General features: G+C 36.8%; 1 protein-coding gene and 1 pseudogene across 5 annotated transcripts in view; both read left to right on the top strand.

Moving 5' to 3' along the window:
- Positions 1 to 26,171, top strand: part of CEP83 (centrosomal protein 83) — a 137,079-nt gene that overhangs the window by 66,552 nt on the left and 44,356 nt on the right. For 3 of the 5 annotated variants that reach the window (XM_028105485.1, XM_028105487.1, XM_088025285.1), the window contains 2 exons: positions 22,591 to 22,842; positions 25,384 to 25,515. The exons of 1 other annotated variant lie outside the window; for it this stretch is intronic. In XM_028105485.1, the coding sequence (XP_027961286.1) occupies positions 22,591 to 22,842; positions 25,384 to 25,515 (384 nt within the window). The remainder of the gene's footprint in view (positions 1 to 22,590; positions 22,843 to 25,383; positions 25,516 to 26,171) is intronic. One more of the 5 variants, XM_028105488.1, reaches the window with a different exon arrangement.
- LOC114211032 (protein SDA1 homolog) lies at positions 15,254 to 17,323 on the top strand (annotated as a pseudogene).

Here is a 26,171-nt window from a genome sequence, read left to right as displayed (position 1 = left end):
CACCCCTCCCCCAGCAACCCTCAATTTCTTTCCTATAGTTAACAGTCTTTCATGGTTTGTCTCCCTCTCTGATTTCTTTCCATTCCGTTTTTCCCTCCCTTCCCCTATGATCCTCTGTGCTGTTTCTTATATTCCTCATATGAGTGAAACCATATGATAATTGTCTTTCTCTGGTTGACTTATTTCACTCAGCATTGTACCCTCCAGTTCCATCCACTTTGGTGTAAATGGTAAGATTTCATCCTTTCTGATGGCTGAGTAATAATTTCATTATATATTATCCATTCATCTGTTGGTGGACATCTCCACTCTTTCCATAGTTTGGCTATTATGGACATTGATGCTATAAACATTGGGGTGCACATACCCCTTCGGATCACTACATTTGTATCTTTGGGGTAAATACCTAGTAGTGCAATTGCTGGGTCATAGGGTAACTCTATTTTAAACTTTTTGAGGAACCTCCATACTGTTTTCCAGAGTGGTTGCACCAACTTGCATTCCCACCAACAGTGTAGGAGGGTTCCCCTTTCTCCACATCCCCGCCACATCTGTCATTTCCTGACTTGTTCATTTTAGCCATTCTGACGGGGTGTCAGGTGGTATCTCATTGTAATTTTGATTTGTATTTCCCTGATGATGAGTGATGTTGAGCATCTTTTCATGTGTCTGTTGGCCATTTGTATGTCTTCTTTGGAGAAATGTCTGTTCATATCTTCTGCCCGTTTCTTGACTGGATTATTTGTTTTTTGGGTGTTGAGTAGGATAAGTTCTTTATAGATCTTGGATACTAGCCCTTTATCTCGTATGTCATTTGCAAATATCTTCTCCCATTCCGTAGGTTGCCTTTTAGTTTTGTTGACTGTTTCCTTTACTGTGCAAAAGCTTTTTATCTTGATGAAGTCCCAATAGTTCATTTTTGCCCTTGCTTCCCTTGCCCCTGGAGACGCGTCTAACAAGAAGTTGCTGCAGCCAAGGTCGAAGAGCTTGCTGCCTGTGTTCTTCTCTAGGATTTTGATGGATTCCTGTCTCACATTTAGGTCTTTCATCCATTCTGAGTCTATTTTTGTGTGTGGTGTAAGGAAATGGTCCAGTTTCATTCTTTTGCATGTGGCTGTCCAATTTTCCCGACACCATTTGTTGAAGAGACTGTCTTTTTTCCATTGGATATTCTTTCCTGTTTTGTTGAAGATTAGTTGACCATAGAGTGGAGGGTCCATTTCTGGATTCTCTATTCTGTTCCATTGATCTATGTGTCTGTTTTGGTGCCAGTACCATACTGTCTTGCTGATGACAGCTTTGTAATAGAGTTTGAAGTCCGGCATTGTGATGCCACCAGATTTGGTTTTCTTTTTCAACATTCCTCTGGCTGTTCGGGGTCTCTTCTGGTTCCATACAAATTTTAGGAGTATTTGTTCCAGCTTTGTGAAATATGACGATGGTATTTTGATAGGGATTGCATTCAATGTGTAGATTGCTCTGCGTAGCATAGATTTTTAACAATATTTATTTTTAATTACTGAGCAAACTGCTTCATGATTGTTTGATAAGTAAGAAGCTATATGAACATTGGAACATTTGAGTCCATTGGTAATACAGTACTAGAAAACTATAAATATTTATAATAGCCTTTTTTATTAAAAACTTCTGAGCAACTCTATTCACATATGATCTCTTGTTATAATAGTCACTGCGATGAAGCAGGACTGTATTATTTTATCCATTTTAAAATGAGGACACTTGAAGCATAAGGTAAGCAACTTCCCCAAAGTCTCACAAAAAGTCAGCAGCCAAGTTTACTATAGAACTCAGGTGCCCCAACTACCAGCCTGAAGTTTTTAGTTTGGTGTGGCAATTTCAAATCATTGGTAATTTCAATTAGGAGCCATCTAAAAACTAATTTTGTTCAAGAGATCTGTCAGTTTATACTAATGATGATGAAAGGTTTTGAATCTGTAATCATGACAGACTTAAAGGAATTACATTTAAAAATCTTGTGGAAAATAGGAATGAAAAAGATTTCCAGCCTAAAAGTTGGTTTAGTGTATTAAAGAGTAACCAACCACTGAGGTTAAGGATACTGGTCCTTTAGTTTATATTTTGCATTTAAAACCTAACGTTGATGTTTATCTGGTAATGATTATTTGTATTCTCTAGTTTCTTAGTTTTATTGTTTTTCTAAAGAATGAAACTTGCATCTGAAATCTGATGACTAATCTATTTTTCACCCATGAAAGGCCAAATAATATTCATTAAAATTTTTAAGGGCTTACTGGCATCATTAGTTTTCCTAATTTAAATGTCTTATGGAGAAATCTGAAGATAAACAGCTAAGAAGCCATAATTTGTAGAGGCTAGAAAAATAAAACTTTCTGATAAGACCAAAGTTCTTTTCTTTCTACTTCCTGATTGATTATGCAGGAACAGTATTAATTAGTGGATAATCGGGTATTTGTTCTTTCATTCCATCAGTTAATCTTAGTGATATGATTGTGGATCATGAAACAGCATTGAAACTTCAAAGAAAAGCCTACTCTTGCCCTCTGCCAATTTTACAATTTAAACTAGTATAAAATATGTTAGTTTGTACTAAAAATAATTGGCTTTTCTTGCATTCAGGATTCACATAATACTTGTGCATTTTCACTTTTTTTTTTAAAGATTTTATTTGTTTATTAGAGAAACACAGAGAGGGAACACAAGCAGGGGGAGTGGGAGAGGGAGAAGCAGGCTCCCCTGCCGAGCAGGGAGCCCGATGTGGGGCTCTATCCCAGGACCCTGGGATCGTGACCTGAGCCAAAGGCAGACGCTTAACAACTGAGCCACCCAGGCGCCCCACATTTTCACTTCTACAGATAAAAGAAGTAACTGAATATTCTTTACTGTGTTCTTAGGTGAATGCTTCAGGAAGATTTTGTTAGTGTTTTCATGAGAAGCACTTTAGTGATTCACATTTTCCTCATGATACTCTGAATTAAAAGGAATATATGAAAGTAGATGTCTTTATCTTATAAGTAAGATAATGTCATGATTTCTCAATGCATTCAGCTATAAGAACATATTAAGTCTGGGACTTCATACAGATGAAATTCTGAAGTTGTATGTATAGGCATTATTCAAAGTGGTACTGTTGTGTTTTACTATGTTATTTGGTATCTAATTTTATATTCTGCAAATAGTAATGAACCATACAAAGAGTTATAGGTATAGGTTATTATACTGGTCGACTGAATGAGTGCAAGAAGCAGGAATAATTCAGTGGGGAAGTATGTAGATTTTGAGAGAGGGGCAGTGAGTACTGCATCATATGGAAAACTTTAGAATGACAGTTATTATAATGACAAGTCCCTGAGATTATTCCATCTGGCTTTCCAAACTGAGCTGTACCTTGGGTTTTTTTTTTCCCTTAAGATTTTATTTATTAGAGAACAAGTGGAGGGAGGGGCAGAGGGAGAAGCAGATCCCCCGACTCCCCATGGAGCAGGGAGCCCAACTCAGGATTCGATCCCAGGACCCTGGGATCATGACCTGAGCCGAAGGCAGACGCTTAACCAACTGAGCTACTCAGGTGCCCTTTTTATTTATTTATTTGAGAGAGAGAGAGAGCAAGCGAGAGAGAGAGAGGGCGAGCAAGCACATGCGCACGATCCGGGTGAGAGTCTGAGAGAAAAGCAGACCCCCTGCTGACACTCAACTGACTGAGCCACCCAGGTACCCCTGTAACTTGGTTTTTATGGGGCTGGTGAGAAGCCAGAATTCCTGTGGCAGAAAGGAGAACTTTTCTGGGTTCTTGTTACCACATGCTATTTTTTCTTACAACACTGTTAGCACAAAACTGATAATCGTTTTCAAGTTTTGGTCTTTATTCTGACACACATATCAGTAGACATCATGAAACCTCTTAAAACACATCCTAATTTTGTCCTGGTATGTTCTGAAGCTCTAGGTGGCCTATAAGACTCCTTTATCTAAAATATTCCAAGTTCTCTGACTAGCACCCTTCTCAGATATTATAAACCATATTATAATAGGCAAAAGTCTCCCACATTAAAACTAAGGTACCTCCCAATGGTTATTCTCTGGGATGGATTTTGGCAAACCTTTTAGAAGGGCTCTGTGGAATCTTACTCATTAAAATTCTCTGTATGGGGCGCCTGGGTGGCTCAGTCGGTTAAGCATCTGCTTTTGGCTCAGGTCATGATCCCAGAGTCCTGGGATCGAGCCCTGCATCAGGCTTCCTGCTCAGTGGGGTGTCTCCTTCTCCCTCTCCCTCTGACCCCTCCCCCACTCATGCTCTTACTTGCTCTCTCTTAAAAATGAATTAAAAAAATAATTCTCTATATGGATACAGTTTAGACTGTCTCAAAAACTAAACTTTTTACATGTAAATTTTAAAATGTTGAAGATATTTACTTAATGTGACATTGAGAACTGAACTGAACTTCTGTGTGCCTCAGTGTCCTTATTTGTAAAATGTTAACAATAGTATCTATCTCATGGATCTGTGAGATTTAATAAATTAGTATGTGTAAAGTACTTATATAAGTACTTAGCACATAGTAAATATTCAGTAAATGTTAGCACATACTCAAAATTTTGGAATATATGATCCTATTGTTTAGCATGCTGGAGTCTTCAGTGTCAAGTTTGTACTTTAGATGATCTAAATAGTTCCAGGGCATCTCTCATTTCAGTTCCTCTGCCCCCCCACCTTCATCTCACTCTAGCATTTGGACTGCTCTGCTTTCAGGTGCCCTGTGCCCTGGTGGCATGTGTTTTATTATCCTTATTCTCTTGTTCGGTCTCAATACAATTCTTTTTAAGACACAGTAAACATCAGCTCATTTCCCAACAGTTCTTGTATTCCATTCCCTAATCTTTCTGTAACTATGTCTGGGGGGCAAGTACGTAGTTCTAGGAATTGCTTTCTCTCTGTAACTATCTATCTTTTACTAGGAGAAAATAAGGGTATAAGGAAAGGAAACTATAACATCCAAAACTAAATTAAAATATGAACTTTAGATTTGTAAATAATTTAAGTGCCACTTTCTTCTCAATATAAACAAATGACAGTGTTTTTGTATTCCATCATTAATTTAGGAAAAATTAATTCTAGTTCATATAGGGGAAGTGGGGAAACTTAGGAGAAATATAAAAAAGGTCAACTAATTTGATTTTAAAAACTGAGATCTCAGAACATGGAACTTCATGTGCAAAACAGTTACCATAATGCCTGACACATAGTAAATGTTCAAATTAATGGTGTTACTACTGTTAGTACCTGACAGCATTAATCATAGTACTAATTATCATAATAAACATAGCTGATATTTTATAGATTTCAGATTTGTAAATGACAAGCTGCAGAAGTTGAAAAAGTAAAATACATAGAGGTAGGACACAAATTCATACTTAGTTTATTGAGAGAATCACTTTATATATACTTATTTGAATTCTGTCAGCTGTGGGAATTAGTCATTATTCCCATTTTATAAATGAGAAAACACTCATGAAAAAACACTCACGAAGCACTGAGAGATCAGTCCAAGGTTATAAAGGTAGTGGTTGATAGAACCATGATTCACATCGTCTGGGAGTTTCTGTTTCTGCCCATGTTGGAGTAATAGGGACTGAATTTTCCTAAGGCCTCGCCTAAAAACTGAGACAAAATATAGGAAACTGTGGTGTTCAGACACTGGAAAACAGGTAGTACGAGGTGCAATGATCCCTGAAGGAAGGAAAACAAATGAAGTAAGCCCTACGATTGCCCCATATTATGTCCGTCATAGTGGAAAGGCTTTACAGTGCATGGTGCATTGAGTGCAAGACTCAGAAGGGTTTTACTTCAGTAGTAAAGCCAAATTAGCCCTACACTAAAGGCTACTCTGGTTCTCCCTAACAAGTGTAAAAGCAAGATTTGAAAGGATCGAACTATTTCTGAGTAATTTAAAAGCATAACAGAATGAAGATTTAAAAGTATGTAAAGGAATCCAGAAGAATCCAGCAATGGAAAAAAAAAACCAACATAAAATTCACAATGTCAGACATCCAATAAAAAATGACTGGGCAGCCCAGATGGGTTCCTAAGTGAACTCTACAAAACATTTAGGTCTCTACAGTCTTTTTCAGAAAACAGAATGAGAGGTAGTATTTCTTAACTCATTCTAAGAAGCCAGATACCTAATACCTTACCTAATACCTAAACCAAATAGACATTATAAGAAAAAAAAAAAAACAAAAAAACAACTATAGACCACTGCCTCTCATGAACAAAGATTCAAGAATCCTTAACAAAATATTAGCAAATCAAATCCAATAGTGTATAAAAAGAATAATACACCATGAACAAATAGGATTTATGTCAGGCATGCAAACCTGGTTCAACATGGGGGAATGAATTAATGTAATCCATCACCCCACAGGCCAAAAAAGAAAAATCACATGATTATATCAGTAGATGCAGAAGAATCATTTGAGAGAAATCAATATCCATTCTTTTTTTTTTTTTAAAGATTTTATTTATTTATTTGACAGAGACACAGCGAGAGAAGGAACACAAGCAAGGGGAGTGGGAGAGGGAGAAGCAGGCTTCCCGCTGAGCCGGGAGCCCAATGCGGGTCTCGATCCCAGGACCCTGGGATCATGACCTGAGCCGAAGGCAGACGCTTAACATCTGAGCCACCCAGGCGCCCCTCCAATATCCATTCTTGATAAAAACTCTCAGCAGACTAGGAATAGAGGGGAGAACTACTTAGCTTGTTAAAGAACATCTACAAAAAACCTATAGCTAACATCATACTTAATGATGAGAAACTTAGGGCTTTCCCACTAAGATCAGGAACAGTGCATGGATATCCTTTTACCATGCTTTTTCAGCATCATGCTGAGAGTCTTATTCAATACGGTAAGACAAGAAAAGGAGATAAAAGACATACAGATCTGGTAGGGAGAAATAAAACATTTTGCTTGCAGATACATGATTGTCGATGTAAAAATCTGAAACAGTGAACAAAAAACTTGAAATTAATAATCAGTTACAGTGAAATTGCAGGATACAAGGTTAATGTACAAAAGACACTTCCCTGTGTAATAGGAATGAACAGGTGGACTTTGAAATTAAAAACATAATATGACTTATGTTAGCATCCCCCAAAATGAAATACTGAGATATAAATCTGAAAAAAAAGTGGGAGATCTGTATGAAGAAAACTACAAAACTGATGAACAAAATTAACTAAATAAATGGAATACTAGTCCATGTTTATGGATAGGAAGACTCAATGTTGTCAACATGTCTGTTCTTCCCAACTTGATCTGTAGTTTCAGTGCAATCCCAATCAAAATGCCAGCAAGTTATTTTGTTGATATTGTCAAACTACATCTAAAGTTTATGTAGAGAAACAAAAGACCCAGAATAGCCAACACAATATTAAAGAACAAAGTCAGATGACTGACACTGTCTGATGTCAGGATTTGCTATAAAGCTATTGTAACCAGCTCTGCTATTGGCAAAAAAAATAGACAAATAGATTTGAAAGAACAGACCAGAAACTCTAGAAATAGACTTACACAAATATAGCCATTTGGTCTTTGACAAAGAGAAAAGGCAGAATGGAGAAAAAGTCTTTTCAACAAATGGTGCTAAAACAACTGGATATGCACATGCAAGAAAAAATGAATCTAGACACAGACCATACACCTTTCACAAAAAATTAAAAGTAGAACATAGACCTAAATGTAAAACTTAAAATTATCAAACTCCTAGAAGATAACGGGAAAACCTAGATGATCTTGGCTTTAGCGATGACTTTTTAGATGCAACACCAAAAACATGATATGCAAAAGAAGTAATTGGTGAGTTAGACTTTATTAAAATTAAAAACCACTGTGAAAGACATTGTAAAGAGAATGAGAAGAGAAGCCATTTACTGGTAGAGAATATTTACTATAGGCACATATGATAAAGGATTGTTATTCACATTATACAAAGAACTATGAAACTCGACGATAAGAAAACAACCTTATTTAAAGTTTAAAAATGGGCCACAGACTGGAACAGATATCTCACCAAAGAAGATACACACAGGGCAAATCAGCTTATGAAAATATGTTCAACATTATACATTATCAGGGAATTGCAAATTAGAACAAGATACTACAACACACATATTGAGAATGGCCAGATCCAAAACACTGGTGATACTAATTGCCAGTGAGGATGTGGAGCAACAGGACTTCCCACCATTACTGGTGGGAATGCAAAATGGTACAGCAACTTTGGAAGACAGTTTGACAGTTTCTTACAAAACTAAACATAATCTTACTAAACATAATCTTACCATAAGATGCAGCAGTCATACTTCTTGATATTTACTTAAAAGAACTGAGAATTTATGTCTGCATAACAACTTGTGCAGTTATTTTTAGCACCTTTATTCCTAATTGCCAAAACTTAACAATATGTCCTTCAGTAGGTGAGTAGTTAAATGAACTGTGGTACATGCAGACATGAAAAGACATGGCGGAACCTTTATTATATATTACTAAGTGAAAGAAGCCAATCGGGAAAGGCTGTATACTGTAGTATTCCACTACATGACATTCAGGAAAAGGCAGTACTATGGAGACATTGAAAATACCAGTGGTTGCCAGGGATTAGGGGAGAGAGGGGGGTGAATAGGTGGAACACAGAGGATTTTTAGAGCAGTGACACTATTCTGTGTGATACTAAAGTGGTGGGTACATGTCAAGATATATCCATCAATATCCATAGACACCAGGAGTGAACCCTCATGTAAACTATAGACTTTTGGTCATATGATATGTCGTTATATGTTCATGAGTTGTAGCAAATCTACCCCTCTGGTGTGTGATGCTGATTAGGGGGGAGGCTGTGGGCATGTGGGGGTAGGGACATAAAGGAATTCTGTACTTTCTGCTCAGTTTTGATGTGAACCTAAAACTGCTTTAAAATCTGAAGACTTTTTTTTTTAAATAAAGCTTAGTTTTTGGGGTGCCTGGGTGGCTCAGTCATTAAGTGTCTGCCTTCGGCTCATGTCATGATCCCAGGGTCCTGGGATTGGGCCCCGCATCGGGCTCCCTGCTCAGTGAGAAGCCTGCTTCTCCCTCTCCCACTCCCCCTGCTTGTGTTCCCTCTCTCACTGTGTCTCTCTCTGTCAAATAAATAAAATTAAAATAAATAAATAAATAAAGACTCAGTTTTTGAATTCCAATATAATTAACGTACAGTGTTATGGTAGTTTTAGGTGTACAATATAGTGATTCAGCAGTTCTATCCATTACTCAGTGCTCATCATGATAAGTGTCTCTTAATCCCCTTTACCTATTTCACCCATTTCCCCACCCATCTCCCCTCTGGTAACCACCAGCTTGTTCTCTATAGTTAAGAGTTTATTTTTTTGTTTGTCTCTTTTTTTCTTTGTTCATTTGTTTTGTTTCTTAAATTCCACATAAGAGTGAACTCATATGGCATTTGTCTTTCTTTGACTTACTTCACTTGGATTAAACCCTTTAGATCCATCCATGTTGTTGCAAATGGCAAGATTTCATTCTTTTTTATGGCTGACTAATACTTCATTGTATTTATACATAGCACATCGTCTTTATCCATTCATCTATCAGTGGACACTTGGATTGCTTCCATAATTTCGCTATTGTAAATAATGCTGCAAAAAACATAGGGTTGCATATCTTTTCAAATCAGCGTTTTCATTTTCTTTGGGTAAATACCCAGTAGTGCAATTACTGGGTTGTAGGGTAATTCTATTTTTAGCTTTTTGAGGAACCTCCATACTGTTTTCCACAGTGGCTGTACCAGTTTGCATTCCCACTGACAGTGCAAGAGAGGTCCTTTTTTTCTACAACCTCGCAACACTTGGTTCTTCTGTTTGTTCTTTTAGCCATTCTGACAGGTGTGAGGTGATATCTCATTGTAGTTTTGATTTTCATTTCCCTGATGATGAGTGATGTTGAGCTTTTCATGTGTCTGTTGGCCATCTGTATGTCTTTGGAGAAATATCTGTTCATGCCTTCTGCCCATTTTTAATTGAATTATCTGTGGGTTTTTTGGTGCTGCGTTGTAGAAGTTCTTTCTATATTTTGGATACTAACCCTTTATCAGATACGTCATTTGCAAATATTTTCTCCCATTCTGTAGGTCGCCTTTTAGTTTTGTTGTTTACTTAGCTGTGCAGAAGCTTTTATTTTGATGTAGTCCCAATAGTTTATTTTTGCTTTTGTTTCTCTTGCCTCAGAAGACATAGCTAGAAAAATGTTGCTACAGCTGATGTCAAAGAAATTACTGCTTGTGCTCTCTTATAGGATTTTTATGGTTTTAGGTCTCAAATTTAGGTCTTAAATCCAGTTTGAGTTTATTTTTGTGTATGGTATAAAAAAGTGGTCCAGTTTCATTCTTTTGCATATAGCTTTCCAGTTTTCCCAACACCATTCATCGAAGAGACTGTCTTTTTCTTATTGGATATTCTTTCCTCCTTCATTGAAGATTAATTGACCATATAATCATGGGTTTATTTCTGGGCTATTTCTGTTCTCTTGATCTGTGTGTCTGTTTTTAATGCCAGTACTGTACTATTTTGATTACTACAGCTTTGTGGTATATCTTGAGATCTGGGATTGGGATCTCTTCTGTTTTGTTCTTTTTTTCAGGATTGCTTTGGCTGTTCAGGGTCTTTTGTGGTTCCATAAAATTTTTAGGATTATTTGTTCTAGTTTGGTGAAAAATGTTGTTGGTATTTTGATAGGGATTGCATGAAATCTGTAGATGGCTATGGGTAGTATCAACACTCCAACAACATTTGTTCTCCCAATCCATGAGCATGGAATAAAGGCTATTTTTTTTTTTAATTGACTGGGCATGCAGAGAAGCAGGAGAATTTATTTCATAATGGAGAAAAAGTCGACAGAAACAGACTTGTAAATTACAGAGTTAGTAGACAGGTTCATTAAACCATATAAATATACTCCATAAGCTCAAAAAGTTAAAGGAAACCTTGAACATAATGAGACACACGGAACACATTTTTAAGAAAAGATTCTTGTGATAAAAAACACAGCTAACCCTTGAACAGCATGGGTTGGTACTGCGCAGATCCACTTACAAGCAGATTTTCTTTTTGATAAATAGTGTACAGTACTGTAAATATATTCTCATAATGTTCTTAACATTTTTTTCTCTAGGTTGCTTTATTGTAAGAATACAGTATATATGTACATATAACATACAAAATATGTCAGTTGACTGTATTATTGGTAAGGTTTCTGGTCAACAAGTAGTAGTTAAGTTTCTGGTGAGGGGGAGCAAAAGTTATATATGGATTTTTGACTGCACAGGGAGTTGGTGCCCCTACCCCCTGCTTTGTTCAAAGGTCAACAATCTAAGTGGAAAATACACTATAAATGGATTAGATACTGCAGAAGAAAAAATAATGGCTAAAATGAAGATTTCACAATAGAAACTATCCAAGATGGGATATAGAGAGAAAAAGGATAGGAAAAAAATGGTTATAATACATAGTGGGGTAACGTCAGATAAGTCAAATTCTAAAATGAGAAGGGAAGAACAGAAAAAATATTTGAAGAAATAATGGCTAAATTTTTCAGATTTCATGAAAAATATAAATCCACAGATCTGAAACTCTCAAAGAAACACATGGACAGAAAACACAAAACTATACCAAGGGCACATAGCTCATATTAGCTAAAACTAGTGATAAAGAGTAAATCTTAAAAAGCACCCAGAAGACTTCTCCCAGGAACATGGAGTAGATGTACCTTCCCCTCTTCATCTGACTAAGGAAAACAAAAAACTCTGGATATTACAGGACAGGAGAGTCCTGTTCTCTTCAGCCAAAGCACTAGGAAAAGAGCAGCCAAATACTGCAGTAAAAACCAGCCCCATCCCAACTTTAAGTCTTCCCCAGGCTGTAAATGTGGAGCCCTAATTTTCAGCCAAGATGATTACCAGAGAAGACAAGGTAGGGAGCCAGGACTTTCATTCACACTTGGCAATAACTAGGGCTTCCACCTTTCTGCCATGATGGTGTTGGAGATGACATCAGAGCCTAGATTTCCACTCCTCATTGGCAGTAACAAGGTACCCCCTCCGCTCTCGGCTTGGGTCATGGCAGAGAAGGCCTAGTGCAGAATCAGGATTTTCACTATTATCCAGCCCTGGAGTGTTAATGGAAGCTACATCTGACTCTGTGGTGTCAGTGGAGGTCACATGGGGAGCAGTAACAAGTCATTCGTACCCCTGCCATTTAGGGAGCTATCCGTGTGCTTAGTTGGGAGCTGGAACTCTTAATTCTACCCAGCATGGATGTCATGAGGAATCTCTCCCATCTTGGGTGTCATAGAGCTAAAGTGGGGAATCTGTACTACTACCTCCACCTGGTAGTAATGAGGTGATGACACCATCCTTTCCCTGCTAGAGCCATGTTCTAAAAAGCCAGCTAAAACAAACTTTAGATAAGATCCAGAGTCTCCTAATACAATACCCCAAAAGTCTAAATTTCAGTAGAAAATCACTTGTCATACTGAGAACCTGGACGATCTCAAAACTAAAAGCCTATGGAATGGGAGAAGATATTTGCAAATGACGTATCTGATAAAGGGTTAGTGTCCAAAATCTGTATGGAACTTATCAAACTCAACACCCAAAAAAATAAATAATCCAGTTAAGAAATGAACATTTTTCCAAAGAAGACATAAAAATGGCTAACAGACACATGAAAAGATGTTCAACATCACTCATCATCAGGGAGATACAAATCAAAACCACAGTGAGAGATACCACCTCACACCTATCAGAATGGTTAAAATTAACACAAGAAACAACATGTGTTGGTGAAGGTGTGGAGAAAGGGGAACCTCTTGCACTGTCAGTGGGAATGCAAACTGGTACAGCCACTGTGGAAAACAGTATGGAGGTTCCTCAGAAAGTTAATAGAATTACCCTATGACCCAACAATCGCACTACTAGGTATTTACCCAAAGGACACAAAAATACTGATTTGGAGGGGCACATGCACCCTGATGTTAGCATTATCAACAATAGCCAAACTATGGAGAGAACCCAAATGTCCATTGACCAATGAATGGAAAAAGAAGATGTGGGTGGTGTGTGTGCGTGTGTGTGTGTGTGTATGCACATATCTTGGAATATTACCCATCAAAAAGAATGATATCTTGCCATTTGCAATGATGTGTATAGAGCTAGAGTGTCTTATGCTAAGTGACTAAGTCAGAGAAAGACAATTACCATATGATTTTACTCATATCTGGAATTTAAGAAACAAAACAGATGAACATAGGGGAAGAGGAGAAAAAAAGAGGTGGAAGCAAACCCTAAGAGACACTTAACTATAGAGAACAAAATTGAGAGGTGGTGGAGGGAGGTGGGCAGGGGATGGGTTAAGTGGATGATGGGTATTAAGGAGGGCACTTACTGTGATGAGCAATGGGTGTTACATGTAAGTGATGAATCACTAAATTCTACACCTGAAACCAATTTTGCCATACTTGTTAACTAGAATTTAAATAAAAATTTGAAATAAAATCTCAAACTAAATGAAAAAAGACAATAGATATTAACACTGAGATGACAGAGATATTATTAGAATTATCTGACAAAGATTTCAAAGCAGCCATGGTAAAAATGTTTTAATATGCAATTACAAACGTGAAACAAATGGAAAAAATAGAGTCTTAGCAAAGAAACAGACAATGTAAAGAACCAAATAAAAATTTTAGAACTGAAAAATATGATGACCATTGAAATCACCCCCCAAAACAAAACAAAAACAAACCCTCAGTTGTTGGGCTTAACAGCAAAATGGAGGGGATAAAGGAAAGAATCTGTGAACTTGAAGATAAAACATTAGAAATTACCCAATCTTAACAAGCTACAGAAAATGGATTAAAAAAAGAAATGAGCACAGAGAGCCGTAGATACCTGTGGACTATCACAAAAGATCTAAGATTTTTGTTTTTGAAAGGAAAAGAGAGGGCAGTGTTGAAAAAGTACTTAAAGGCTGAAACCTCCCCAAATTTGATAGACCCAAACATAGATTCAAGAAGCTAAGTGAATATCAAAAAAGGATAAAATGAAAGTAATCTACCTAAGAAACATCATACTCAAACTTATAAAAACTATAGGGAAAAAGATCTTGAAAGCAGTGAGAGGTATGATACTTAACTTATAGGGGGAAAACAATTCCAAAACATTTCTCATCAGAAACTATAGAGGTCAGAACAAAGTGCCATGACATTATCAAATGCTAAAAGGAAAGAAGTATCAACTCCTAATTCTGCAGCAAAAATGTCCTTCAGGAATGAAGACTATAAATCAAGACATTCTTAGAATAAGGAAAACTAAGAATTTGTTACCAGTAGTTTGAAAAGAATGCCTATGGGAAATTCTCTAAACAGAAAGAAAACAATAAAAGAAGGAACCTCAAAACATCAAGAAGGCTAAAAGAACACAGTAATCAAAACTCTGGGTGTATACAATAGATATTCCTTTCCTGAGTGACTTTTCTAAATTTTGTTTGATGGTTAAAGCAAACATAATGCTGTCTGATGTGTTTTAAATGTATATAGTGCAAGTAATTAAGACAATTATAAACAAGGGCTAAAGGATGTAAAGAGAGGTAACGTTTCTCACTATCACTTGAACTAGTAAAATGAACCCAGTAGACTGTGATAAAGTATGTATATATAATGCCCAGAGCAATAACTAAGAAAGCTATACAAAGAGATACACTCAGAACATTATAGGTAAATAAAAATGGAATCCTAAAAAAATGTTTAAGGAGCCCATAGGAAAGCAGGAAAAAGAAACCAAACTTAGAACAAGAAATAGGGAAAGAAATGAAAAACTTAAGACATAACATATTCATAGTCAGAATAAAGGTAAATGGTATAAATATAACAAAAGAGATTTGCAGAGTTGATTTTATTTTTTAAAGATTTTATTTAGAGAGAGTGAGCAAGTGGGGAGAGGGGCAGAGAGAGAGGAAGAGAGAATCCCCAACACGGGGCTCGATCCTGTGACAATGAGATCATGACCTGAGCCAAAATCAGGAGTTGAACGTTTAACCCACTGAGCCACCCAGACGCCCCTGCAGAGTTGATTTTAAAAATGAAAGACAACTGTGGCCTGTGGTGTGGGGTTTCTTAAAACTGTTCCCTGCGGAGCCAGTTGGCAGCCAGCATGTCTAACAGAAACAATAATAAGCTGCCCAGCAACCTGCCGCAGTTAACAGAATCTGATCAAGCGGGATCCACCAGCCTACGTTGAGGAGTTTCTACAGCAGTATAATCACTACAAATCCAATGTGGAGATTTTCAAATTACAACCAAACAAACCTAGCAAAGAACTGGCAGAGTTGGTGATGTTTATGGCACAGATTGGTCACTGCTATCCAGAACATTTAAGTAATTTTCCTCAAGAGCTGAAAGATCTTCTCTCCTACAATCACACTGTCTTGGATCCAGATCTTCAAATGACATTTTGCAAAGCTTTGATTTTGCTGAGAAATAAGAATCTCATCAATCCATCAAGTTTGCTAGAACTCTTCTTTGAACTTCCGCGTTGCCATGACAAGCTTCTGTGAAATACTTTATATACACATATTGTCACTAATATCAAGAATATAAATGCAAAACACAAGAACAATAAAGTGAATATAGTGTTGCAGAACTTCATGTACACCATGTTAAGAGACAGCAGTGCAACTGCAGCCAAGATATCTTCGGATGTGATGATTGAACTCTACAGAAGAAACATCTGGAATGATGCCAAAACTGTCAATGTGATCACAACTGCATATTTCTCTAAGGTCACCAAGATATTAATTACTGCTTTGACATTTTTCCTTGGGAAAGATGAAGAGGAGAAACAGGACAGTGACTCAGAATCTGAGGATGAAGGACCAACAGCAAGAGACCTGCTAGTGCAATATGCCACAGGGAAGAAAAGCTCCAAACACAAGAAAAGGTTGGAAAAGGCTATGAAAGTGCTCAAGAAACAAAAAAAGAAGAAAAAACCAGATGTCCTTAACTTTTCAGCTATTTATTTGATTCATGATCCCCAAGATTTTGCAGAAAAACTACTAAAGCAGCTAGAGAACTCTACAGAGAGGTTTGAGGTGAAAGTGATGCTCATGAACCTCATCTCCAGATTGGTGGGAATTCACGAGCTTTTTCTCTTTAACTTCTGTCCATTTGTGCAAAGGTTTCTGCAGCCCCACCAAAGAGAAGTAACAAAGATCCTTCCGTTTGCTGCCCAAGCATCTCATCCCTTAGTACCCCCAGAGATCATTCAGTCAGTGCTCATGACTGTGGCCAACAATTTTGTCACCGACAAGAACTCTGGGGAGGTCATGACAGTAGGAATCAATGCTATAAAAGAGATAACAGCTCGATGTCCTCTAGCCATGACTGAAGAACTTCTCCAAGACCTGGCTCAGTATAAAACACACAGAGATAAGAATGTGATGATGTCTGCTAGAACTTTGATTCAGCTCTTCCGAACACTGAATCTTAAGATGTTGCAGAAGAAATTCTGGGGTAAGCCTACAGAGGCCTCCGTAGAAGCAAGAGTGCAAGAATATGGAGAATTAGATGCTAAAGATTACATCCCAGGAGCAGAAGTTCTAGAAGTTGAAAAAGAAGAGGATGCTGAAAACGATGAAGATGGGTGGGAAAGTACCAGTCTCAGTGAGGAGGCAGATGCCGATGGTGAGTGGGTTGATGTGCACCACTCTTCTGATGAAGAACAGCAAAAAATATCCAAGAAGCTCAAAAGCATGCCCATGGAGGAGCGGAAAACCAAAGCTGCAGCCATTAGCACGAGCCGAGTTTTAACTCAAGAACACTTCCAGAAAATCCGCATGGCCCAAATGAGGAAAGAACTCGACGCTGCCCCAGGGAAAGCCCAAAAGAGGAAATATATTGAAATTGATAGTGATGAGGAGCCCAGGGGTGAGTTACTTTCTCTTCGGGACATTGAACGCCTTCCTAAGAAGCCAGAGTCTGACAAGGAGACAAGACTAGCAACGGCATTGCTAGAAAGACATAGAAAGACCGAAAAGAATTTGTGAGGAAGAAAACCAAAATGAACCCATTTTCCAGTTCCGCAAATGAAGAGAAGAAAAAACAGAAGAACTTTATGATGATGTGATACAGCCATAATGTCTGGTCAAAAAACAAGCGTTCCTTCCGAGAAAAGCAGCTGGCACTACGAGATGCACTTTTGAAAAAGAGAAAAAGAATGAAGTAATCTCCAAGCAAATTTTGCATTCCAAGAAGAGTGCTAAATTTGTATCATTATTTTGAAAATTAATCACAAATATTTATTTACATTAAAAAGTCCTGAAGCACTATATTGTGAAAAACATAGTAAACTTGGTAGCAATTTAGTGTTTTTGTTTTGGAGATGGGTAATGGTGGGAATGTTTGAAACGTAACCAGTAGTGGTGTTGTAAAATCATTTTCATTTAGTATTCATGCAAAAAAAAAAAAATGTTGGGTGCCTACTAATTGTCACTGTAGACATAAAAATGAATGAGCCATAACCCCTCACAGAAGGCATTCACAGCCTATTTGGGAAATAGGAGGGGGCAGATGTGTGTTGTATGTGTATTTGTAGTGCAGTGTAAATAGTTTTCTAATAGAGATAGGTCTGTGCTTCTCTGGGGTCATAGAGACCTCTGCAGGGCATGGGAATTAAACATTTTCTCTTAAAACAGGACAATGTTACAAGAGTAAGAGATTCTTACTTGTATATAGGCTTACCTGCTGAAAACAGGTCCCTGCTGTACAGATTTTCTGTAGCCAATTAGGTCTTTTAGTCTATCCAAAAAATGTAAGTATTTTTTTGAATGCCAGGTATAGGCTTTTTGGTTAAGACCTTGCTTTTTAAATTGCCTTAAGTATACATAGTAATCTTGGAGTGTCTTTAGTTCGTCATTTGGGCCGCCATAGAGGAAAAAGAAATCAGATTGGTTTCCTCAGCTTGCCTTCATGCTGTGGTATTTTCAGGCCACTGTTTGCTTTCTCTCAATAAAAGATTCCTAATGTCACATTAAAAAAAAAAAAAGAAAACTGTATGCTGTCCACAGGAAACCTCAAATATAACAATATAGGTAGTTAGTAAAAGGTTAGAAAAAGATATGTCTTGTAAATATTCAAATATTAGTTAAAAGAAGTAGAAGTGGCTATATTAATATCAAATAAAGTAGACTTCAGAGCAAAGAAAAATGCCAGAGGTAGAAGATTATATAATTATAAAAAATGTCAGTCCATCATGAAGACAAGAATACTAAATGTGTATGAACCAAACAGAACTGCAAAATATGTGAAGCAAAAACTGATAGAACTAAGAGGAGAGATAGATGAATCCATAATTATTGTTGGAGATTTGACACCCTTGTTTCAACAATTGATAGAAAAATTAGAAAATCAGGAAGGATCTAGAACTCAACAACACCATTAACCAGAAGAATCTAATTGATATTTATAGAACACTCAACCCAACAAGAGTACCTAAACATATTTTTTTCAAGTGGCTACTGAATATATACCAAAACAGGCTATATCCTGGGCCATAAAATAAACCTCTACAGATTTATAAAAATTGAGATTATACAGGGTGAGTTCTCTAACCACAACAGAATCAAACTAGAAATCAGTCTCAGAAAGATAGTAGAGAAATCCTCAAATTGGAAATGAAATGACACACCTCAAATAATTCATGAGTCAGAGGAAATTTCAATGAAAACATATTAATCAAAAATAATTTTGAAAAATTCATTAGCCTGAATGAAAATGTAACATGTTAAAATATTCAGGATACAGTTGAAGCAGTGCTGAGAGAAAATGTATGGCATTAAATGTATTCATTAGAAAAGAGGAGAAAAATATCAAATTAGTACTCTAAGCTCCCACCTTAAGAACCTAGAAAAAGAGGATCAAAATAAACACAAAGTAAGGAGAGGGAAGGAAAGAAGAAAGATAAGAGTAGAAACAATGAAATTGAAAACAGAAAAACAATAGAGAAAATCAGTGAAGCAAAGAGCTATCCTTTGAAAGGATTAATAAAGTTGACAAACCTCTAGCAAGACTGCCAAAAAAGAGGGAAGACACAGATTACCTATATCAGGAATGAAACAATATCACTACAGATCTTGCAGACATCAAAAGGGTAATGAGGAAATCTGGTAAACAACTCCACCCAAACAAATTTGTCAAACATAGATGAAATGGATCAAAAGGCAGATACTACTGTAACTCACCCCATATGAAATAAATCACATGAATAGCCATATAACTATTAAGAAAACTGAATTCATATTGAAAAACTGACCAAAGAATGGTGTCACTGGAGAATTCTATGTTTAAAGAGGAATGAAAACCAGTTCTATACAGTGTCTTTCAGAAAATAGAAGAGGAGAGGGATGTTACCAGGTGGGGAAACTGGACAAAGCGTACACAGAAACTCTTTAAATTATTTTTTACAATTGCATATGAACCTACCATCATCGAAAAATAAAGTTTAATTAAAAAGGGGGGGGCGCCTAGGTGGTGCAGTCAGTTAAGCATCCAACTCTTGGTTTCAGCTGAGGTCATGATCTCAGGATCATGAGATTGAGCCCACGTCGGCCTCCTCGCTCAGCTGGAGTCTGCTTGAGCTTTTTCTCTCCCTCTCCCTCTGCCCCTCCTGCTTGTGCACTCTCTCTCTCTCTCTCTCTCAAATAAATCAAAGATAAACAGAAAAAAGTTATTTTCTACAGAAGAACAAAGGTAAGAATGACAACAGACTTCCTTTTGGAAATATAAGCCCAAAGACAGTAGAGAAATATCTTTAAAATATTAAAAGCAACAACGACAAGTTAGGCTGTTTGATTCCAGAGCCTGTACCCTTAACCATTTCTATATGCTGCATCCTAAAGATAATAAAAACAGAGATGGATGAAGCAATTACATATACCACTTTGTCCTTTTGTGTGCCTGGGGAGTTAGAATGGTACGCCCATCCTTTGAAAAGAAGATAAACAGCAACTATTCCTAGTTCTGGATTTGTTTCTTGTTTCTGTTGTTTCCTTTACTTCACAATCTTTTAAAAGTAAAATTGGTTAATAAATCATCTTTCCTGTCAAGTAAGCTTATATTCAAGAAGAGAATAAAGTAAATGTAGAGGTAACTGTAATACAGGCAAATTTGGCTAAATGTCATAAAGTAGAAATTCAGACAAAGCCTTTGGGAAATTTAGAGCAAGGATTGAGAGTACAACAAATTACGGGTATCAAGGAAGATTGCGTGTGAATCGGATTGAGAGTGGAGGAAGAGGGAAGAGCTGAGGATGTCCGAGATCTGTGTCCTGATGCCTGGGACGAGAGCAGTGTCATAGTAGTGTTTAAATAGAAGTTCTTGGATAGCACAAGTTTTGTGATTATTTGCTTGTTGGCTAGGTTCTATAATGTATCCTTACTACCTAGAACAGTGCTGGGTACATAATAAGTACTCAGTATTTGTTACATGAATGAGTAAACAGAGAAATTAGAAGGCAGCAGTCACCAGATTTTGTAAGAATGATTTGATGGTGAGCTCTAGTTGGGGAGTTATAAATGTGGAATCTAATCCTCACTATGCCATTAGCCAGCTCTGACCATAGTTTCAGCTACCACTCCAGCTGTCACACAGATGGCTCTCAAAACTACTGGAGAGAGCAGTAATATAGGAAACATGCTGATGAAGAACATTAGCTGTCTGACCCCATATGTAAAGTGAAGAGGACAAGAGAAATGATTGTTAGTAAATGCAATTTTATGTCTAGTGCACTTAGCTCAGCATTTGGTCCTTTGTACTCCTTTGTACTCAAAACAGGGCACCATTGTCTGAACTTGAGTTACACATGGGCTTCTGACCTAGATGAGCCACCACACCTCTAATATAGCACATTAAACTGTGTTTGAGTTACCTTATGCAAAAAGCTAAATGGTATTTTAAAGATACCCAGCCTAAGACCTTCATTTTAACTTGTGCCAAAGTGAAAAAGTAACTTGCACAAAGTCACACAGCTAGCTGAAGGAAACAGAATATGGAGGGGGAAAGGTATTCAGGGACCAAACCTAGGGGCTAATGTTTACATGTAAAGAATGGGAGGAAAAATAGGAAAGAGACACTAATTAGTTGGGCTTGACACTGACTTTTACAGCTGCCTCCTATAATGAATTTTATTTTCTGGAAAAAAATGATATTTGCCTGCTAGATAGCTCTACCGTTCCCATTGACATCTTTATTTCAACATGTCTAAAACCAAACTGGAACCACTACATGTTAAAACTGAAAAAGAGTTATGAGGGTTTCCAGTCTAAACTCTCATTTTACAGAAGAGGAAAACATTCTGTACTGGGCTGGAGGTCTCACCCTTAGATTCATTTATAGCAATGTAAGCCATCATTCATCTCTTGGGTCACTTTTGCCTAGGTTGCAGAGCATTACTTAAAGTCCATTTGGCTTAGAGTGATCCTTCTAAGCTCATCCTGGCTAGTTTTTAAGAGCAGTGGGTTTTTGTTTTCATGTTGTTTCATTTTTCTCTTTTTTATTTTTTTTCTTCAAACAGCTGAATCCTTTAAGTTGAATCATATGAAGAAACCCCATATGTAAAAAGAGACTAACAAGAGGAGGTGCTTTGGTTAGCTAAGATATGGTGGTGGTTGGAGAGATCAGGAAAGGGAAAGGAAGAGTTTTACCCTGATAACTTGGCCCTCTCATTCTTAGGGGTGAGGGTCCTCCGGAGTGCCCCAGAGGTTAGGAAGCAGTTTGAAACTCACTGATTTGGAGGCATGTGGGATCCGGGAGTGGTGGTTGGCACGCATGAGAAGGTTGCTGGTGTTTCTCCTCATCAAGTTCCCCCGTGACTTCCACGTACCCTGGAGTAATGATTTTTAGTTCTTTTTGAATCTAAGAAGTAAGAATGAGGCCATCAGTGCAAGTAGGATCTTAATAAACTCCCAGGTATCATTTAAAAACTCTCATCAGTCACATTTGTAGTTATTTACACAGACAAGCAGCTTTTTTGTGAATTAAGTGACTTGGAATAGATAATTTTATTAGTATAGACATAGCTCAAGAATTATTAGCACATGAGGAAAAGCTTAGCAGCAATCAGCATATTGATCTTGCATAAACCCCTATAATGTTCTGATGAATTGTAAAATACTTGACACATTTTTAATTGTTTTTCTAGTATTATTTATAATTTTGAATTTTAGTCAGCAACTGATAAAGCCCCGTTTTAGACACCATGGGGAGATAGAAGGAAAATAGGCCAAGGTCCTTGCCCTCACATTTGAGTCATGCTGAGTGCAGAATGAAGAACGTGACATTTTAGGATTTTTTCCTTTGTACTTGATTTCACCACCTGAGCTTTCTTTTTTATATTGTGTAATTTTTAATTTTAATTTACTGACTTGTACAAAAGCATATTCATGACTGAAAATTCAATAATTTAAGGTTCTGTGCTTTCTTTCAAATTATTATTAGATTGCAAGCCTGGAGAAAGATAAAGAAGAACTACATAATCAACTGCTTAAGGTTGATCCCCCAAGAGAAAGCAAACGAATGGAGCTACTTGTTCGAGAGAAAGTCCATTTGAGTCAGAAATTAAAAGGTTTAGAGGCTGAAGTAGCAGAATTAAGGGCTGAAAAAGAGAATTCTGGTGCTCAGGTAGAAAATGCCCAAAGAATTCAGGTGCGGCAGTTGGCTGAGATGCAGGCTACAGTCAGATCCCTGGAGGTAAGATTTTAATTGCTTCCCAGTAGAGTATGGCATGCTTTTTTAAAATTGACAAGCCTTTGATTTTTAGAGCATAAATGTATGCTCACCAATCTAATGCTGACGCATTTGTAGAGTCCTAAGAGTATATATTCTTTTTGTAAAGAAGAAAACTATTGATTCATAAGCAGTAGCTATGCTGCCATATTTACAAAGGGATTAATTATTCTTTGGGAGAATGAATTAACCCTTGAAGTGCCAGAAAGTAGAATATGCCAAATTTTCAAAATTTGAGCTCTGAGGATTAAAGTCCTCTCAAACCAGAAAAAAGTTTCTTCCTAGATAGTTATTTCCTTACATGGGATTCAAGATATTAAAATCATAAGTCTTGTTTAAATAAAAATACCATACTTTAATATCTTATGACAGTTTCTTGCCGGAGTAATACAATTCAACTTGGTGCTAATGTATATAAGCCTTTAGTGAAATATTTCCCTGAGTTCATTAGAGAAAGATGAGAGGTAGACTGGTACTCTTAGAGGTATTCTCTGAAAACCTTTTTCTTTATCCTCCTAGGTTCACAGGTTGGAAGTTGTGAATTAAACTGACAAAAGACAGATTAACAAGAGAAAAAATATTTATTCGTGTTTGGGTACACAGAAAAATGTGGCTACAAGTGGTAGTTAGAATTTGGGGCTTACATACCACCTTAATAGGGAAGAGAGGGGGGAGAAAGGGTACTTACAGGAACACAAATGACTTTTAGGAAAGATTAATGGGCCTTTAGGAAAATAGATGGGAGATATGACAGTTTTGCGACAATGTGTAGGTGATTTCTTATCCTGGTACTGATTTCTCCCTTGATAGGGGTCAGTCTTCACTGGCTATGAAACCCCAGGGGAGGGGATTTATAATTCTTTTTGGAGGCTCTGCTTTTTGGCAGCTAAGAGAAGTTCAGGGAAAAACCTTTTCCTGTGTCTATTGATTATCAAATGCCTTCAGCTCAAAATAATTTTTATGCCACTGTGGCATATTCTGCATCCCTTAACCATCTTGTTTAGGTGTGCTTACTTTTCCTAGTTCTTAGTGTCTAACATGTAACAGATATACCAGTTTACTTGTTTTGATTTATTTTGAGCAATCCAGAGAGAGAGAGAGGGAAAGAAAGAGTGTGTGTGTGTGTGTGTGTGTGTGTGTGTGTTAGAATAGTTGTGAAATGATTAGAGTTGTAGGGAAATTAGTGGGCACCTAGCAAAATAATGATTTTTTTTTTTTTTTTTTGCTAACAAACTGGGTACAGGGAGCACATTGATATGTTATGAAGCATAGAAGTCACCTTTTTATTTTTGGATGAAACCTCTGATAGTATTTACTGGTTTCCTGAAGTAAAGGTGTATCATTGGACCTTAGACATGAGGCAGTTCAAAATGATACTATTATGTTGCTACCCTTCCATCCTTAATGTATTTATAGTGACAGAATAAGTGGGATGATTGCAATTGAACATAGCATATGACCCTCATTGAGGTCATTTAGAGTGATGATTTTCAGGACAAGTTGAATGATTACAAAAGGTGGGAGGTTCATTTGTGACATTTTCAAAATAGCCTGTGGTTAATTTTATCATTTGTCAGATGAAATGAAAAGAAGCATTTCTTTCTTCGATTTTTTTGGCTGTCATTGTGCCCAAAGAGTATCATTTTATATGTGAGGAAAATAGCTTTTTTCTGAATTATTTGTTGAATATATTCTTAATCATATTTAAGATATATAGGAAATGAGATCTTATAAAACTGTACTTATTCTTAAATGTCATTTTAATTTTAACTATTTTGAGTAGAAATTTATTTTTAAAAAGCATTTAGTTTTCGCTTTCTAATTAAAGAGTACTATGAGTGTTACCAACCAGAAATTTTCTCGACAATTTACAGACTTAAGAAATCTTTATGATATGTTGGATTCAAGAGCTATTGAGCTCTTTTTTCATACTTCCAGAGTCTCCAGATTAGTTGAGGGTTTTGAATTTTTAAATCTCTTGTTTTTATTTTTTAATCTGCCTTGATTTTCACATTTTTAGTTCTCACTTATTACTACAAATGAACCCTTTCTTCTACTTTCTATTATACTTTTGTATTTCTTTTTTTTTTTATAAGCTGCTCATTTATTCGGTTATTTTTCAAATGTTTTTTTTTTATATACTTTTGTGTTTCTGTTGTGCATTGAAACCCTCAAAAATGTTTGCTCGAATTGTGTCAACAATAAGAGTAAATAGGTATCAAGTGGGTGCATTAGGTACTCTCTTTCATGAGAGAAGTGTATATGTTTTGTTTCGTTGGTGGCTGTTGATACGTCATTTGTCCAGAGACTGTTGCATATTTCTTGGAGCAAATATCTTTCATTTGAATTCTACCAGTTACTTTGAGAAAACTCTTGTTGCTTTGTTAATATTGTTGAGGTTTTGAATAATTTGGGGTAGTATGATTATACATATATTAAAATAATAAAAATTTTTATATAATTATAAAAATTATGAATAAATTTAAAAATATTTTTTTAATCAAGGCTGAAAAACAGTCAGCTAAACTACAGGCTGAACGCTTGGAAAAAGAGCTACAATCAAGCAGTGAACAAAATACTGTTCTAATCAGTAAATTGCATAAAGCTGAGCGGGAAATAAATACGTTGACCAGTAAAGTAAGTCATCTTAATGTTTCTACTTCATTCTTTAGAATGCTTGATACCGCATAATGACAAAGAAATTTTGTATTCAAATTGTTTACTTCTCTATATTGAAATCTTTTTTTATCCTATCATTCTGCCTTCCAAATATATATAGAAACTGACCAGTTTTTACTACCTTTACTGTGACTACTCTTGTCCAGGCCATGATTTCTCTAGGTTCAATTTTTACAGTAGCCTCCTAACTCTCTACCTATTCAGAGCTCTGCATGATCTGGCCTCTGCAGTCTTTCCAGAGCCATCACAGTCCATTTCCCTCCTGTTCACTTTGCTCCAGCCTTACTGGCCTTCTTCTCACTCTTACTTACTTCTGTCCTAGGGCCTTTGTATTGGCCTGCTGACATGGTCTTCCCTCAGGTCCATATAGCTTGCTTTCTCGCCTCTTTTTTCAGAGAGGCCTTCCTTGTTTACACATGTAAAATACCATCTTCCCTCTTCCTGCCTCACTGTCTTCTTTACCTGCTTTATTTTTCTTCATAGCTCTTAACAGCATTTGATATATTTATATTTGTTTATTTTTTGTCTCTTCTCTTCTCTCCCACCCCCTTTTCCTTCAACCAAATAGAAGCTTGAAGAACAGGGACATTGCTTTTATTACTCCTTGTACCTCC

This window comes from Eumetopias jubatus, unplaced genomic scaffold, assembly GCF_037043125.1.
Source record: "Eumetopias jubatus isolate StellerSeaLion01/CBP00866 unplaced genomic scaffold, mEumJub1_p1.0 scaffold_8, whole genome shotgun sequence".
Classification (NCBI taxonomy): domain Eukaryota; kingdom Metazoa; phylum Chordata; class Mammalia; order Carnivora; family Otariidae; genus Eumetopias; species Eumetopias jubatus.
This window is presented reverse-complemented; position numbering and strand designations above follow the sequence as displayed.